This window comes from Balaenoptera borealis (assembly GCF_965194805.1).
Source record: "Balaenoptera borealis genome assembly, chromosome: 10".
NCBI classification, from domain to species: domain Eukaryota; kingdom Metazoa; phylum Chordata; class Mammalia; order Artiodactyla; family Balaenopteridae; genus Balaenoptera; species Balaenoptera borealis.
In genome coordinates, this window is record NC_138874.1 from 106,012,506 (window position 1) to 106,027,556 (window position 15,051).

Genomic DNA, 15,051 nt, shown 5'->3' on the forward strand with positions numbered 1-15,051 from the left:
TCTGCATTCTCTCCCATTTCACTTACTTTATTTTGTTTAACCTTATTCTATTGGTGAAAATTCTCTTAACACAAAGGTACAAACATAAACCAAAAAAAAGGCATTGACTCAATTCATTTTCATTACAAAGCATTCTAATATTAAAAGAAAAATATTTCTCAGAAATTTAATCAAAAAGGCACTGTAACATCATCTATTTAAAGTGCATATTTAGATGTTTCATTATATAAAATATAATGCCAAAATATAAAGTAGCAATCTTTATGCCTTCTTATATATAGTTCTATCACTACATTCAACAACTTAAAATGGTTTTCATCACTTTCTTTCCAAACATTTCCATTTGGCTTTAAAGAAAATATACTAAAATACTGAGGAAATTGGCCTTGCTCTTAAGGACTAACAGTATCTAATCTATTCAGAGGAGGACGGAGAACGAGGACTGGTGAACGTAGAAAGGTCTTTTTTTTCCTTTTTTGTCATAAGAATTAAATTTGTCTGTATTCATTTTCAGGATCTATTTTAATTTGCTATGCATCCAGGAGTTTTCATCAGTAAAGCCAAAGTGTAACTTTTTATCCCCTCCTCCCCAGGCCCCATGACTCTGCTGCACCAGAGAAACAAGCTAGAGCACAGATACCAATTTGATGTTTGTGTTACCCAAGCACACTCCCTTCTCTAGGATAAAGGCAAAACAATATTCCTGGCTGAAAACTTCTCCAATCCATAGAATCTCTCAGGTTTTGCACAGAAGATATAGCTTGCACTAGGCCTTCAAAGATTTTGCCAGGCAGAAATGCGTAATGGGCATCTCAAGCAGTGGCTCTGCTTGTTCAAAGGAGGAAGCAAGGCTCAAGGCACAGTGGCCAATAAAGGTGATCAGTGGAGTACGGCTGGGAAATAAGGTTCAGGGCAGGGCACAGAGAGAGAGGCTGAAACAGTGGGTTCCAAACAGACCATCAAGGATGTCTGATGCTATCACACTTAGTGTTATGGGAAACAGAAAGCCCACTGAAGGTTTCTAAACAGAGGAAAGATGATTAAAGCTAAGCTTTAGGAAAATGGCAGCAGTGGGTAAGATCATTTAGAGGGACCGCGATTAGTTACAAAGCTATTTAAATAGTAAAGACAAAAGTTAGGACCTCTACTAGATTAACAGAATAGAGAGGATGCTAAAAGGAAGTTTAAAAATGACTTATTTTACCATTAGAAACTGGGTATAGATACAAACAACTTTATGAATTAGATTACCTTGTCCCCCAAAACATTTCAGAATATTGCTTTACGACAACTAAAGGACAATTCTGGAGATATGTGTTGGTTTACTTTTTATTCTCTTCTCTTTCAGATCAATTAACTTTTTGTTAGAATAAATATACACACCTATTTACTAGTTTAATTGGTCATAAGTAGTCTAGAGATACAAAACTTAGATTTTCCTAAACACATTCCTATTGACATTTATTATACTCAGCAGATTTCTGTAGAAAAGATAAGACATACCATAGAGCTAAGTACATTTTAAACATCAATTAAAAATAAGCTAAAGTTTCTTACTTTAACCTAAGTAACTCTGCACAAATTTGAGACAGAAACCCACCTAAGTCTCACTTTCCTTCTCTGATAAATGAGATGTTCTCTAAGGTCCCTTTCAACTCTAACATTTCCTGGTCTGCAAAGAGGTTTTTCAGAACTGCATTCTAAAAAAGTGATTATGTCCAACTAACGTGATTTCATTTTTCTAATACAATATTTACTGAAAAATAGCAGTTCTTGTGAGAACTGCAGGGATTAATGAAATTAAACTAAATGGGATTCATTACCAATTGATTGTTTTACTTTTTTTCTTAATTTAACATAATAATAGCATCAGACTGGGCCTCTCTTAATCAAATTATACATATATGAACTGATTTCTCCAAACTAATTAAGTGATAATATGCAGTTAGAAAATCATTTATATTGTTACATTTAACACTATACCAGTGCTACCACAGAATGCAGTTAAAATAATTTTTTAACATTTCTCTACAGACAATGAGGATGGAAGACATGTCAAAAAATTCTTATTTTGACATAAGGGGTTTAAATTAATGCCATGATACAAATCAATCTAAAATTTAATCTCTCAAAATAATCAATTATTATCCCACAATATTGTTCAACACTTAAGATATAAGCCATAATCTAGAATATACAAATCCATTATTTGGCTTATTTTTCCCCCTCACAACCGTCTAATACTTATGGATAAACAGATTTCTTGGAAATACAGTTCTGAGCTTTTCAATAAATTTTCCATTTGTCCTTTTATGTGAAAAATTTACCCCAAATTTCTGCATCGAGTTTTTATGCAAAAAAACATCTTAGAAACACATGTACTATAAACTATATTCTGGAAAAGAATATAAAATAATTAAAAACAGTTTTATGCTTAGTTCCAGATTTTATCCCATATTTGAAAATCATGTAAACCTTCTAATTTTAGGCATAAGATTCTTAAATTGACTAATATACTCAATAAATACATCTATCCTTCTGTTTGTTGATATAATTCCAAATAAAATAAAGATTAATATTAACTAATACAGTAGGAAATTAAAATATTTTCTAGTTACAAAAATTATTTTGCTTAAAGAGGAAAACTCTCAGGCAAATATAAAAATGAATTATTTTTTCAAAAGATCCTTTTAATACTATTCTTGGAAAAACTAAAATTGAGAAATCTCCAAACTGGTAAAGACTCAAATAACCTAACATGGGACTCCTAAGTACTCAATAGTTTTTCCTCTAGCACTTGATATAGATGGCACATATGTTTTTAAGATGTCTTCTTATATTGAAATTTAATGTAAATTTTTCTTCTCTCTTCCCCTTTCATAACCAATCCTTTTTCATTCCTACCCAAACTCTGTTAAAAATTTCCATATGCAGATATAAGAAAATAAGAGTTGGGTGAGTGAACAGAATTATTACATTAAGTTGTCTAACTGGAATTTTAAATAACAGTTGTGCAAAATACTTTGAGAATTACTAGTGATCTATTTTTACTTTACTCACAGTCTAGCCTTTTAAACTAGGAAATGTGTATTTTTTACAATATTTAAATTTCAACAAAAGCAAATTATCAAGACTCAAAATAACTGAAGATTTAAAGAAAGGTTGTCCTGGTAACCAAATATTGGTGGGGTACTAACTGACATCCAAGGCAACTAGAGGAGAGAGAGAGAGATAAGATGAAGGCTTGGCATTCTCTGATCATCTCATTATTGTTCTAATGAGGAACTTTGCTCTGGGAATATCATCTCAGCTACTTTCACATCTTTTGTGCTACTCCCTTCATCTCCCTTTCAGTTCTTAATTAGGCCTTAAAGAGCTCACGCTGCCCTTTCAACTGGCTACTGCTCCTGTTTAAACACTGCTTTCACAGACAGGTGTTGGCACTAGCATATAAGACATACAAACTTAATTACAAAATACTATGTTCAGAAGGGGAAAAAAATATAACTTGGTGGACAGCTATTATTGAAGAACTTAACGTAAATTACTTCAAACATCTTATAATCTTCAACATAAAACTTGTTCAAATACTGTTTTTCAATAGCGATCAGTATGAGGATGAGCTTTCTCCTCTTAATTGTATCTTGCAGTAAATTAACAACACCTAGTAATCCTTTAACTGTCATTTAGAATAGTTAGTATTCCAGAGAAAAATAATCACACATCAAGGATTCTTTTATCACCTTTAAATCCCTTAACTAAAACAATTTTCACATTTTATTTCTTTAAAGAATTCTAAGGATGCTTTTACAGCAATAAATTACAAGATTTGGAAAAGTACATTTACAAGCACATAGAAATTGTAATTAAGGTTACTTAATAAACAATAGCTGCACATTAAATCGATTTTTTGATGTCGCATTTTGTTTGAGATTAAGTAACCGCCTGATAGAATTCATTTTACTATCTGATCAAAGGCTGACTTCATATATTCTGACGTTTCTCGCCAGTCTGCCATAATATAAAGACTTGAGTATTTATGAAACATCAAAACGTACACACCACGTACATTAAAACAGCAAAAACACAGTACAAAGTCCTCTGCCTCTTAATGTTTTCTACCATTTTGAAGACAAACGACTGCATTTAGAACGGTTTACACAACACCATGGTTTCTTCTCAGCCTATCACACCACAGAAGACTGTGATATGTTATTGCTTTGAAAAATTCTTATTATACATCTGGATCACACACATTAAGGACAGATGGTTCAAACAGCAACCACCAGCCTCTTGGAATAAAGGCTCTATTTCTGTTATTCAGTGAGAATTTAGTTTCCTACCAAGACATGTGACCATATTTTTGTAAAGCAACTTATTCTCTCTAGGCTTAGTATAGTATTTAGAATAGACTGAAGATGTACTGAAACTCGGAACAGAGGTCGAAAACCGGACTTCAAATAACAATGAAATGAAGTTAAGATATCTGAATAATCCTTGCAAAATATGTGAGTTAATTTAGCTGGTCGCTACAAAGCCTGTTAATATATTTGGTTTTGTTCTGACTTGGAAGGTAAGTGTCCTAAAGGATCTTTCACACACACTCCTGGTTAGATGGGTCTCTGGCCAGGAAGCTCTTCCTACTGTTAAATGTTCACAAGCAGGTTTATTCTCCCCTCAACATGATTTACAACAACAGTAACAAAATGCTAGCTTTCTCCACATGCTCTTATTTCACAACTATAATGTTGACCTGACATACAGCTTTCATATCGATTTTTAAACAGTCTGCAAACAAAATCTGTATATTCTGAATTGGCTTCAATTATAACTATAATGTTTGCGTACACTTCCATAGATCATACATAAGTCACACCCTATGGTATATTAAAGATAAAGTTTGAATTTTGCTTTTTTTCTTTCTCCCTAAATCATCACACTAAGCTATAATCTGTGGGTAACTGAAGGATTCAAGGAGACAGAGGCCATTTTAGAAATGTGCCCCAGACAGAAAGACAGCTTATGGCTTGGTTTTTGGTAATTCTCTAACCCCCTCTGCAACTTACCGGGATTTTCCTGAGGTCTTCATTACTCGTCGGATTCATATGAAAACTGAGCAATAAAAGACAAACATAAATGTTAAAAGCGTATCATAGTACACGTGGGAGGAAACATAAAAACAGAACATTTTAACCAACATTGCAATAACAATTTCTAAACTCCTATATTACCTGAGTGAAATTTAATCCAGGATGTAAAAGAAAAACAATATTTACTAAACAATCTAAAGCAGCTACAATTTTCAACTTTGAAGGAAAACCCTTCAGTATTATTAGAACTGAAGAACTGTACCTCTAACATGTAGTTTCTAAACATCTTTAAATATAAGCGATTTTACCTAGTGAGATATTTTATAAAATTAAATTCTATAATGTTATTATTCATTTTATATACACACACCCACTTACCTTAGGCCTTCTGATATAAAACTATAGAGACTTAAATAAATTTAGGTTAGGAAGACTGTAGACTAAAAGAGTTGAAGCAATCTTTTAAAACAATTATTTCTATAGGTATTAGAAAAATTAACCTTTAAATGTTATCCTATCAAGGAGAATGAATTCGGAGCTGTGTGAACCATTTCTGTCATTAATGAATTTGTAAGTAGCTGGTCTTCAAAATTTAAATACCCAAATGGACCAAAACAAAATGGATTTCTTGCATGCACACAGGACGAAAACATCACAGCTGAATGCTATAATCGTTTTCTTCTTTGAAACATGTCCATTAGGAAGGCGACTGGAACCAAAAAGAAGCTAAACTTCAAAGCCATCTGGTGAGTAAATATTTCATCGTTGCTATTCAAGTTTAATTTTTACCCGGCACTTAAGAGTATTAGCCATTAGAACCTCTACAAAGCATTACTGTCCTAGGAACCTTTTTATTCCAAAAAAAAAGACTTAACTGTAAAATATATTTTTTCATTATCTGTGCTTTATCAGCCAAATAACTGGAATCCTTTGAAGAAATTCACTTTTAAAACTTTTGACTGTATGCACAAAAAGTCTGGACACTGAGAAGTACCTATTATTACAAGTACATATCCCAGCTGTAAACCTACAGGGCATGCAGGCATGTACAACCACCTCAAGAGAATTTCTCACATATCCAAGGTTTCATTTGTTATGACTAAGATTTGTAGTACTAGCTTCCAGAACCGGTTGCTGACCTTCTCTACCTAGAACTCCTGTGGATAAATTTGGTACTTCAGTAGAGCTGGGTGACACGGTAGGGAAGATTGAAACATGTTTTAAATACCTACGATGCACCATTTACAGGCCGACTCGGCTGACACATTTTCTCATTCCCTGTACCTCACCGTCTTCATGGTGTTCTGTATGGTCCCAGACTAGAGTCACTGTACCGGCAAAGTCTCAAAAGCCTGACAGAAAAGTGGCTTAAAAGAAAACAAATACAAACCCAAAATACATTATCCTGTGGTACCCCTAGGCCTAGAGTGCCGGGGGAGCAGCTGATAACACGCACGGTTCCCAGCCTCCCTGATTTTCAGTCCAAGGAGGTCAACATCAGGTACCAGTGGGACTAATCTCTCCTTGCCCCGTGATCTCACAGCACGTTGCTCTCTAATAGGTCAAGAAACGCATTCTGCTGCATCTCTCTCCATCCGACTGTGACATTCTCGAGGACAAACTGATTTACATTCAGTGTAACGGCACACTGTACTGGTTACAGGCAGAGAAGTGCTTGAGGGCCCTGGAACCAGGTGGTGTGAACTCAAATCCTGGTTCTGCCCTCTACTTACTTGCCTTTGAGTGTGTCTGGGTTCCTTCCTCTGTAAAATGGGGATGGTAACAGGATCTACCATGTAGGACTACTGGGAAGATTAAATGAGTTGACCACATGTAAAGCACTCAGCACAGTGGTTAACGGACAGAACATGTTCAGTAAATTATTTTATTTAATAAACATCTGCATAGCACTTAGAAAGTGCCAGATACTGTGCTAAGCACTTTACCAAAATTAACTCATTTAATCTTCACAACCCTTAAGGTAGGTATGATCTTCATTTTCAAAAGAAGGAAATGAATCACAGAGAGGTTAGGTAGCTTGTGTGAGGTCGTCCAGTGGGTGAGTGTTGGAGGTGACACAGTCCTAGCCCTGTGTTCTGCTCACAGATCTACCTAGTGAGCACAGGCCGCACTGCTGAAGCCCTGCACACACAGGACACGCGGATTAATCCGATGTTTTGAGTAAGCACACAGGAGAGGTGCCCTTGTAGGGCGAGAGCACTCCTGAGAGTTAAATTCTTAGACCACCCAGAGGAAGGAAACGTTCTATCGCAGCATTAGTCAAGGAAGGTCTACTAAGTCAAGGAAAAAGTAGAACTTAAAATGACATGACGGTTAGGTTCGGCAGGCCAGAGAAAGAGGCCTCTGAAGACACATGCTGTCTGGGGCTGCCGGACAGCGGTGCCACTGCAGGACACGGAGGAGCCTGGCACGCAGGCAGCAGGATGGGAAGGAGCCCTTGAAGGGCTGTCATGCAGAAGACGAGGCTCTTAGAGCGGGTCCATAGAGCAATAGGCCATTTTTGACAAATTTAATCTTTCATAAATGTTATTTAGATGTTTCGTATCTATCCTATCACATCCTTGAAGAGTAAACAGTATTATGACTGTATAAATTTCAATATATGTCTCAGGAAGAAATTATTGAACTGAGAAATAGAAATGCTGGTATTATATTTATTATAATAAGAGTTTTGAAGGAACAGACATTTAGGACAAAAATTTTATCAAAATCACAAACCTAACCGTATGTACTATCCAACGGCTTCAGCCTGTGGGACTAAAGTGAAACTCAGTGACAACCTGCAAAGTGTCTGAGAATTCTCAAGAATGGTCACAACTGTAAGGGAAAGAGGTATGGAGCACAGCGAGCCCCAGCTCTTTGCCATCGTACCTGGGTGTAACCTAAGCTCACCCACACTCTCCAGCAGCCCAGTGCAGCGATCTGAGGCCAGGGCTCTGGTACTGGCCATTGTCTGGAATCGAAAGGCAGAACCCCTCCCCTGTGTTCGGCTTTATACTCACAAACTGACGTGTCAAATACATGACCAACTCAGTCATTCACAGCTGCTTTTTTTGATCTGTCCTTAAGTGGGAAAAAAGAGTTAGCTGAACTGGATGAATTAGCTTGGGGAAAAATGTCTCTATCGAAGTGTGGCACCAATTTGTGCTATCTTTCTTTTTGGACTGCTTCCTCATGTCAGACAAGATACTGAATAACGTAGTCTGCTCAACTGAGTTGCTGACAGGTTAAGGAAAACGGTGTTTTTAATCAGGTATAAAAATAAATTTAGACATGCTCACACTGAAAAAGTCTACACAGATTTAAACTTCAGAATTCAAAAAAATTAATTTTTGAAATCAGAACTGAAAGAGTTTGGTGGCAGCAGAGGATTTTAAAGTAACTTTGAGACTGATAAAAATATTTTTAAATTCATATTTTTAAAAATAGTTTAAACTAATAAAATGCTTTTACCTTAACATTCTGAAGTTTTTAGGTTTAATAAAAGCTTATTTTTTACCTTGTGCTATTTCCAAATTTTAAAGAATTTTTCCTGGTAAACTCTAAATTTTAAAATTAACAGTACTCAAATGTATTTCAAGGAATCATTAGTACCTCTTCAATAACGTCACATTAATTTACTCTGAAGTTAGGATAAATACTGAGTAAGTAAATTGGTGAAACTTGAAACTGTCCTTCAATTTCTGCTATGGACTGGTCTTCCACAGATAAGCCAGAAAAGCAAACCAACATTTATAAAGTGATAAAACTGACCACTAGAGAAATCACTAAAGCATTTGTCAGTGATCAGAGTTTTCTTCTATGTCCTTCCTTTTCTCTTTTTAAAACTCTTTTTGCTCTCTTTTGAAGCAAGAATACCTAAGAAAGGGAAGAGACTATTAACAGTGAAAAAGTCCGTCATGACAAAAAAAAAAAAAAAAAAAAGCCCACAGAAGAAGAAAGATCTTTAAAACTAGCTGCCTTGTCAGTATAAAACAATGCAAACTGTGTAAATTCCTGGCTCTAGGATTTTAAATCTTTCAAGGAGAAGTCACGTACCACCACCTGAAGTTCTTTCCAAGGCATTTAAAAACAACTATTATTACATCTTCCATGTTACCTCTTTCCAAGCCCTGTTACCGCTGGAATTACAAAGCTAAGTCCACTTTGGCCTACAACTTGACTCATTTTGTATTTAATAAGTCAATTCAAGTTATTTGCAAAATTCAGGAGGTGTCCTGCTTGTCTGGGAGGGGGGGCAAAGAGAGGAAAGCGGAGTGGAGGAGTAACTTTCTTAAACACCATTCAATTTCTTATGGTGTATAGGAAATAAGTATAACTTTATCACAGAAGAACTTTGGACATTAATTCTTTTCAAAGGAGAGTATCCTACTGATCTTCTTGTTTAGCTGACAGAGTGGGCTCTGGAGACCTGGAGCTTCACTTTGGTGACACATGTAGTTGAGGGGGAGGGGTGTCAACTGAGAACTATAACATAATACAAAACCTTTAATGAGTCTGAAAAGAGGAAAAGAAAAATACACCATTTACAGCAAAGCAAGGGCAGAGAGTAATGACACTGACCTAGCAACGACTGGTATTACTGGACTTTAACCATGGTACCAAGCACCTTTGGGAGGACTTTGCATGTTAACCCACTTAATCCTTGAACAGTCTTACAATGTGAATTACAGAAGAGGAAACAGGCACAGCAAAGTCAAGAAGCTTGCTCAAGGTAACACAATTACTAAGGGGCAGAGTCAGGATTCACAGACAAGCAGCCAAAGACCACCATCCAAGCCCTTTAGCCATAAACTGCACCTCTCCCACACGGGGGTTCCAACATCCTCAGTCCTACTGGGAGCTCAGAGACAGCTGGATTCAAGGAGGCCAACACAATTTCCTGAGGATTCTTCCAATCAGAATGACTAAGAAAAGTGCAAGACTTAGACAATCTTAAAGAGATAGAACAAAGGCTGAAAAGCAACAGGTATTGAATTTTTTTTCTGTTTGCCCCTCCTGCTCCATTCTGCCCCTCCCTGCACCCCAGAAGGCTGATCTCTGGAAAGGGCATCGCCTGGGTCCCCTTGCCCATTGGCTTCCAGTTGTGCTCTGCCACTGGGAGGCACCTGCAAGAGACTGGAGGACAGAAAGAAGGGGAGACAGGGTATTTATTCCAGCCCCATCCTACCAACCTCTTCAGTCCCCCTGCTGCACGGCAGCTTTACCAGTAGCTTCTGTACAGACAGCCACAGCGGCTCCTTCACACCGAAGCATGGCAGCCCCTTCCAGACACTGCCGGTCCCTAGTGCTCTACTATCCCTTCCTTGGTGTCCTAACCCTGGCCACCCCTCTATAAATGATATCTTCACTCAACTTTCTTCAATTACTCGTTTTGAGTGTGTCATCTGTCTCCTGCTAGGACTTTAACTGATACAAGAATATATAATAAATGCCAAAAACTATTCACTTAATAATTTAAAATAGGCGAGAAACAAAGGAAGCCAAAGAAAAACTGCAGTTTTGAAATGGTATAACCGAAGTGGCTGGGATTTGAATAGTACCACTGCACGTTTATACACTGCCTTACAATTTATAACACGTCTTCACAAACGGAGTTTCTCTCAACTGAGGAACAGCAATCAGTAAGGTGGGATGCGATCACTCACAGTAAGACCTCATACAACTGAAATTCCACCTGATCCACCTCACCTTCCGATTCTCCCACTCCCTCGCCCCATCAGACCTGCTCTGTGGACCCCCGCTGTCATCCCAGTTGTTTCCTAACCTGTTTGCATTTCTTCACCCGGCTCACCAGAGCATACTTATAGCCATTACCCCTCAGATGTTCCACCACTTTTATTTTGCCCATCTCTAATCCCTCCCAGGTCCCTCCCAAGTAACTCCCGCTGTCTTCGTTACTTCACTGCCTCACCTGCTATAACCTGAAACACGTCCCCCGCCACCGATACTCACTGCCAACAAATGACTTTTACTTAAGGTAACAGCCTCATTCTCTTTAATCTCTCAGCTCCCTTTGATGACTGTTCTTTCTGAGACTCTCCCCCTCTGTGATATGTGGTGGCCTAAATTTTCTCCTATGTTTCTGATTACCTGTCTTCTTCCCCGTTTCACCCTAGGTGGGAAACACTAGCTATTTCTTAACGTTCTGTTTTCAAACCTCTTTTTCCACTCTATCTTGGAAATCACTACTTCAACTGCCACCACTATATGGACGGATGACTGCTAAATCTTTAATCTTCAACCACAATCACTTTATCCTTTGCAATACCGCCTTTACACATGTCTGTTTAAAGTCTCAGACTGGATATCTTACCTGCACTTAACTTACCTCGAAGTTCTCCCAAACCAGTCATCATCTTGACGTTTCTATCAGTTCTGTCTGATTTTCTTCCTTCAGGTACAACCAGTCTCCTAGTCACCAACGGTGAAGTCTCAGAGGCACCCTTGACTCCAGCCTCCAGCGTGTAGCCTCATCAACAAGCTGCCAGATTCTCGCCATTCAGCTTCTGGACGTGGGTCTCTCACCGTTTCCTCACTACTCATTCTCACAGCTACCTTTCTGCTCACGAGACCACACGACCACCTGGACTGACAGCCCGGACCACTGTGACAGCCTCCTCGCAGTCTCTGTCACTCCTCCTTTGCCCCATCCAGCCTATGCAACATGGCTGGGTAGGACATTCTAAAGCTGAAGTCTAACCTCATTATTCTTCTGTCAAAAAACTTCTGGCCTCCACCTTCCTCTGGAGCAGTAACAAAATTTCTTCTCCTGGCTTTCAAAGCCTATTGGGCTTGACTATATTTATCTTTCCAAACTTACTGCCCACCATCCAGTACCCAGGTACAACCTATTAAATTGCTCTAAATTTCATATTTTATTTTTAATCAAGAAATAGAAATTTCACCACCTGTTTCAAAGAATTAGGATTAAAAGAGAGTTAAAATGGAATGTTTTGTATGACAAAGTGCTATTCCAATGTCAGATATATGAACCTAGATACAGACCTTACATAAAAATCAACTCAAAATTGATCACAGACCCAAATGTAAAAAGCACAAAACTATAAAACTCCTCGAAGATAACACAGAGAAAATGTAGATGATCTTGGGTATCGTAATAATTTTTTAGATACAACACCAAAGGCAGGATCCACGAAACAAAGAATTTATAAGCTGGACTTCATTAAAATGAAAAATTTCTGCTGTGCGAAAAACACTATTAAATAGAATGAAAAGACAAGCCACAGACTGGGAGAAGATATATGAAAAAGACATATCTGATAAAGGACTGTTACCCAAAATATACAAAGAACTCTTAAAAGTAAACAATAAGAAAAAAAAATCCAATTTAAAAATGGGCCAAAGATCCCAACAGATATAAAGATATACAGATGGCAATAGGCATAAAAAGGTGTTCCACATCATATGCTATCAAGGAAAAGCAAATTAAAACAATGAGATACCACCACACACCTACTGCCATGGCCAAAATCCGCAACACTGACACCACCTAATGCTGACAAAGATATGGAGCAACAGGAACTTGTACCATAGGATCCAGCCATTGCACTCCATGGTATTTACTTAAAGGAGTTGAAATTTATGTCCACACAAAAACCTACACACAAATGTTTATAGAAGCTTTATTCATAACTGCCAAAACTTTCAAGCACCCAAGATGTCCTTCAGTAGGTAAATGGATAAACTAGTACATCCAGACATTGGAATATTATCCAGTGCTTAAAAAAAGAATGAACTCTCAAACCATGAAAAGACATGGAGGAACTTTAAATGCATATTACTTAGTGAAAGAAGCCAATCTGAAAAGGCTACAGACTGTATGATTCCAACTATATGACATTCTGGAAAAGGCAAAAACTACGGAGACAGTAAAAACATCAGTGGTTTCCAAGGGTTTGGGGGGAGGGACCAGTCAATAGGCAGAGCACTAAAGATTTTTAGGGCAGTAGAAATACTCTGTATGATACTATAAAGATGAACACACACCATTATATTAATACATTTGTCAAAAGCCACAGAATATACCACACCAAGAGTGAACCCTAATGTAAACTATGGACTATATGACGTGTCAACATAGGTCCATCAATTTTAGCAAATGTACCACTCTCGTGGGGAATGTTGCTAATGGGAGAGGCTATGTGTGTGCAGGTAAGATGTATATGGGAAATCCCATACCTTTGCTCAATTCTGCTGTGATTTCAAACTGCTCTAAAAATGAATTTTTTTTAAAGTTTGCATTTTGGGTCTCTATCCTAATCCCTGGCCTCCCCACCTCTTTCTACTACAAACTGCTTAAAGGAAGGAATATCTCAATCTTTTCAGTCCTAGCATCTGACATAGTACCTAGGGTATGGCAGATGTTTAGCAAATGTATGCTGAACAAATTAACAGCCAGTGCTTAATAAAAATTGGGCTAATAGCTGACTGAGTAAATCAATAGTAGGTCAATACAGGTTTCAACAACAAGGTATCAAGTCCCCAAAGAGCAGAGGATATCGTTTTTCTGAATAACAAAGATCACTTTTATCTAGACCTGACAGCATATTAATGGAATATTTTTCCATTCTTTTTAAGACAGAAAGAATTACTCTGATACTTAAAACTGCCCATATGAATTGAAATAAGTTTCAAATTGGTGACTTCTAATATAATCCATTCAACTAGCCAGTTTATCCAGTTTACCAACCAGATCTACCAGTTTAGGTATTTGACCACAATACAGATTCAATTGAAAATTTTCTGGTAAATCCTGAAAACATTTATTCCATAGAGGTTCAATGTTAAAGGAGTTTAAAGAAATGTTCTTAATGATTCCTTTTATAAAAGCCCTAAAAAATGAAGTGTCCAAAGAGAGATTCCACTAGTAAACTCAACCTTTAGCACATTTCAATTATGTCTATTACACATGCAAATAGGGCTTAAGAGCCACAGTGCAACTCAATACTGCTTTTTTCCTTTCTGTTTTTTTTTGGGGGGGAGGGGAGGTGAGTGAGTACCAAATCAAATTAATGCTATTATAGATTAAAATACTCCATTATCTCTCCTGGGACTGGGCATGCACACTAATACCGCGATGGCAAAACAGAACCTAACTCATAAATGTCTATGGGGATTAACAGTAATTTACTTATTATTATTCTCACAGGATATCTTTTATGAGATCTTGTAGGCAAGACAATTCGGAAATTGTGGTCAGTGACACCAAAGATCATGGACAGCAAATTCAGACCTAGCTGCTTTTCCATCATGAAATGGTAATGACGATACTGTTGACGAAGTCCTAAAACTTGAAGACTGAAAGATATCCATGAAATTAAGGCATGTTTCATCAAGAATATCACGTTCAATCAAGTTTAACTTACTATTTTCCCCTGGTGAAGAAAATAAATGATTATTTAAAATACAGTCAATCAAACAATTCCCAAATTTCCAAACATAATCTCTATGAATTCCAAGAATTCTCCATTTCTTTAAAACTAAGCTTCTCAAACTTTGTTCTCTTTAGTACCCCTGATCCATGAGAATAAATCGGACAACAAGCATAAAATTGCCTTGACATCTCAAATTTGACTTAAAAATTCAGGTAGATTTTTACGTTTTACTCCCTATCATAATTGTGCTTCTCTTAATAGAAAAAGAATCTTTTCTCCTTTAATCTTTAGGAACCTTGTCACTCTGGGAAATTGTGTTGTGATTATCCTGTTGCTCTGAGTAGACCCTGGTCCACTGTCTGCCATATATCCACTAGAGTCTATTTGAGGGTACAGGAGAGTAGAAAGCAAGTTCTGTTTACTTTGGAAGCCAAACAGTGAAACTGGACAGAAGCGATGAGAACAAGGCACCAGGGCCCTTGACAGGGCCTGACGGAGCACAGGTTCTGTCTGCGATCAAGGCCAACCCAGCATCCTTGATC

At 37.3% G+C, this 15,051-nt stretch overlaps 1 protein-coding gene across 3 annotated transcripts in view; it reads right to left on the reverse strand.

The window, feature by feature from the left end:
- The window catches only part of RAB11FIP2 (RAB11 family interacting protein 2), a 41,663-nt gene that overhangs the window by 5,068 nt on the left and 21,544 nt on the right, over positions 1-15,051 (reverse strand). For all 3 annotated transcript variants that reach the window (XR_014248970.1, XM_082407253.1, XM_082407254.1), the window contains one exon: positions 5,067-5,112. Coding sequence is in view for 2 of the 3 variants with exons in the window: in XM_082407253.1 (XP_082263379.1) it covers positions 5,067-5,112 (46 nt within the window). In the remaining variant the exon portion in view is untranslated. The remainder of the gene's footprint in view (positions 1-5,066; positions 5,113-15,051) is intronic.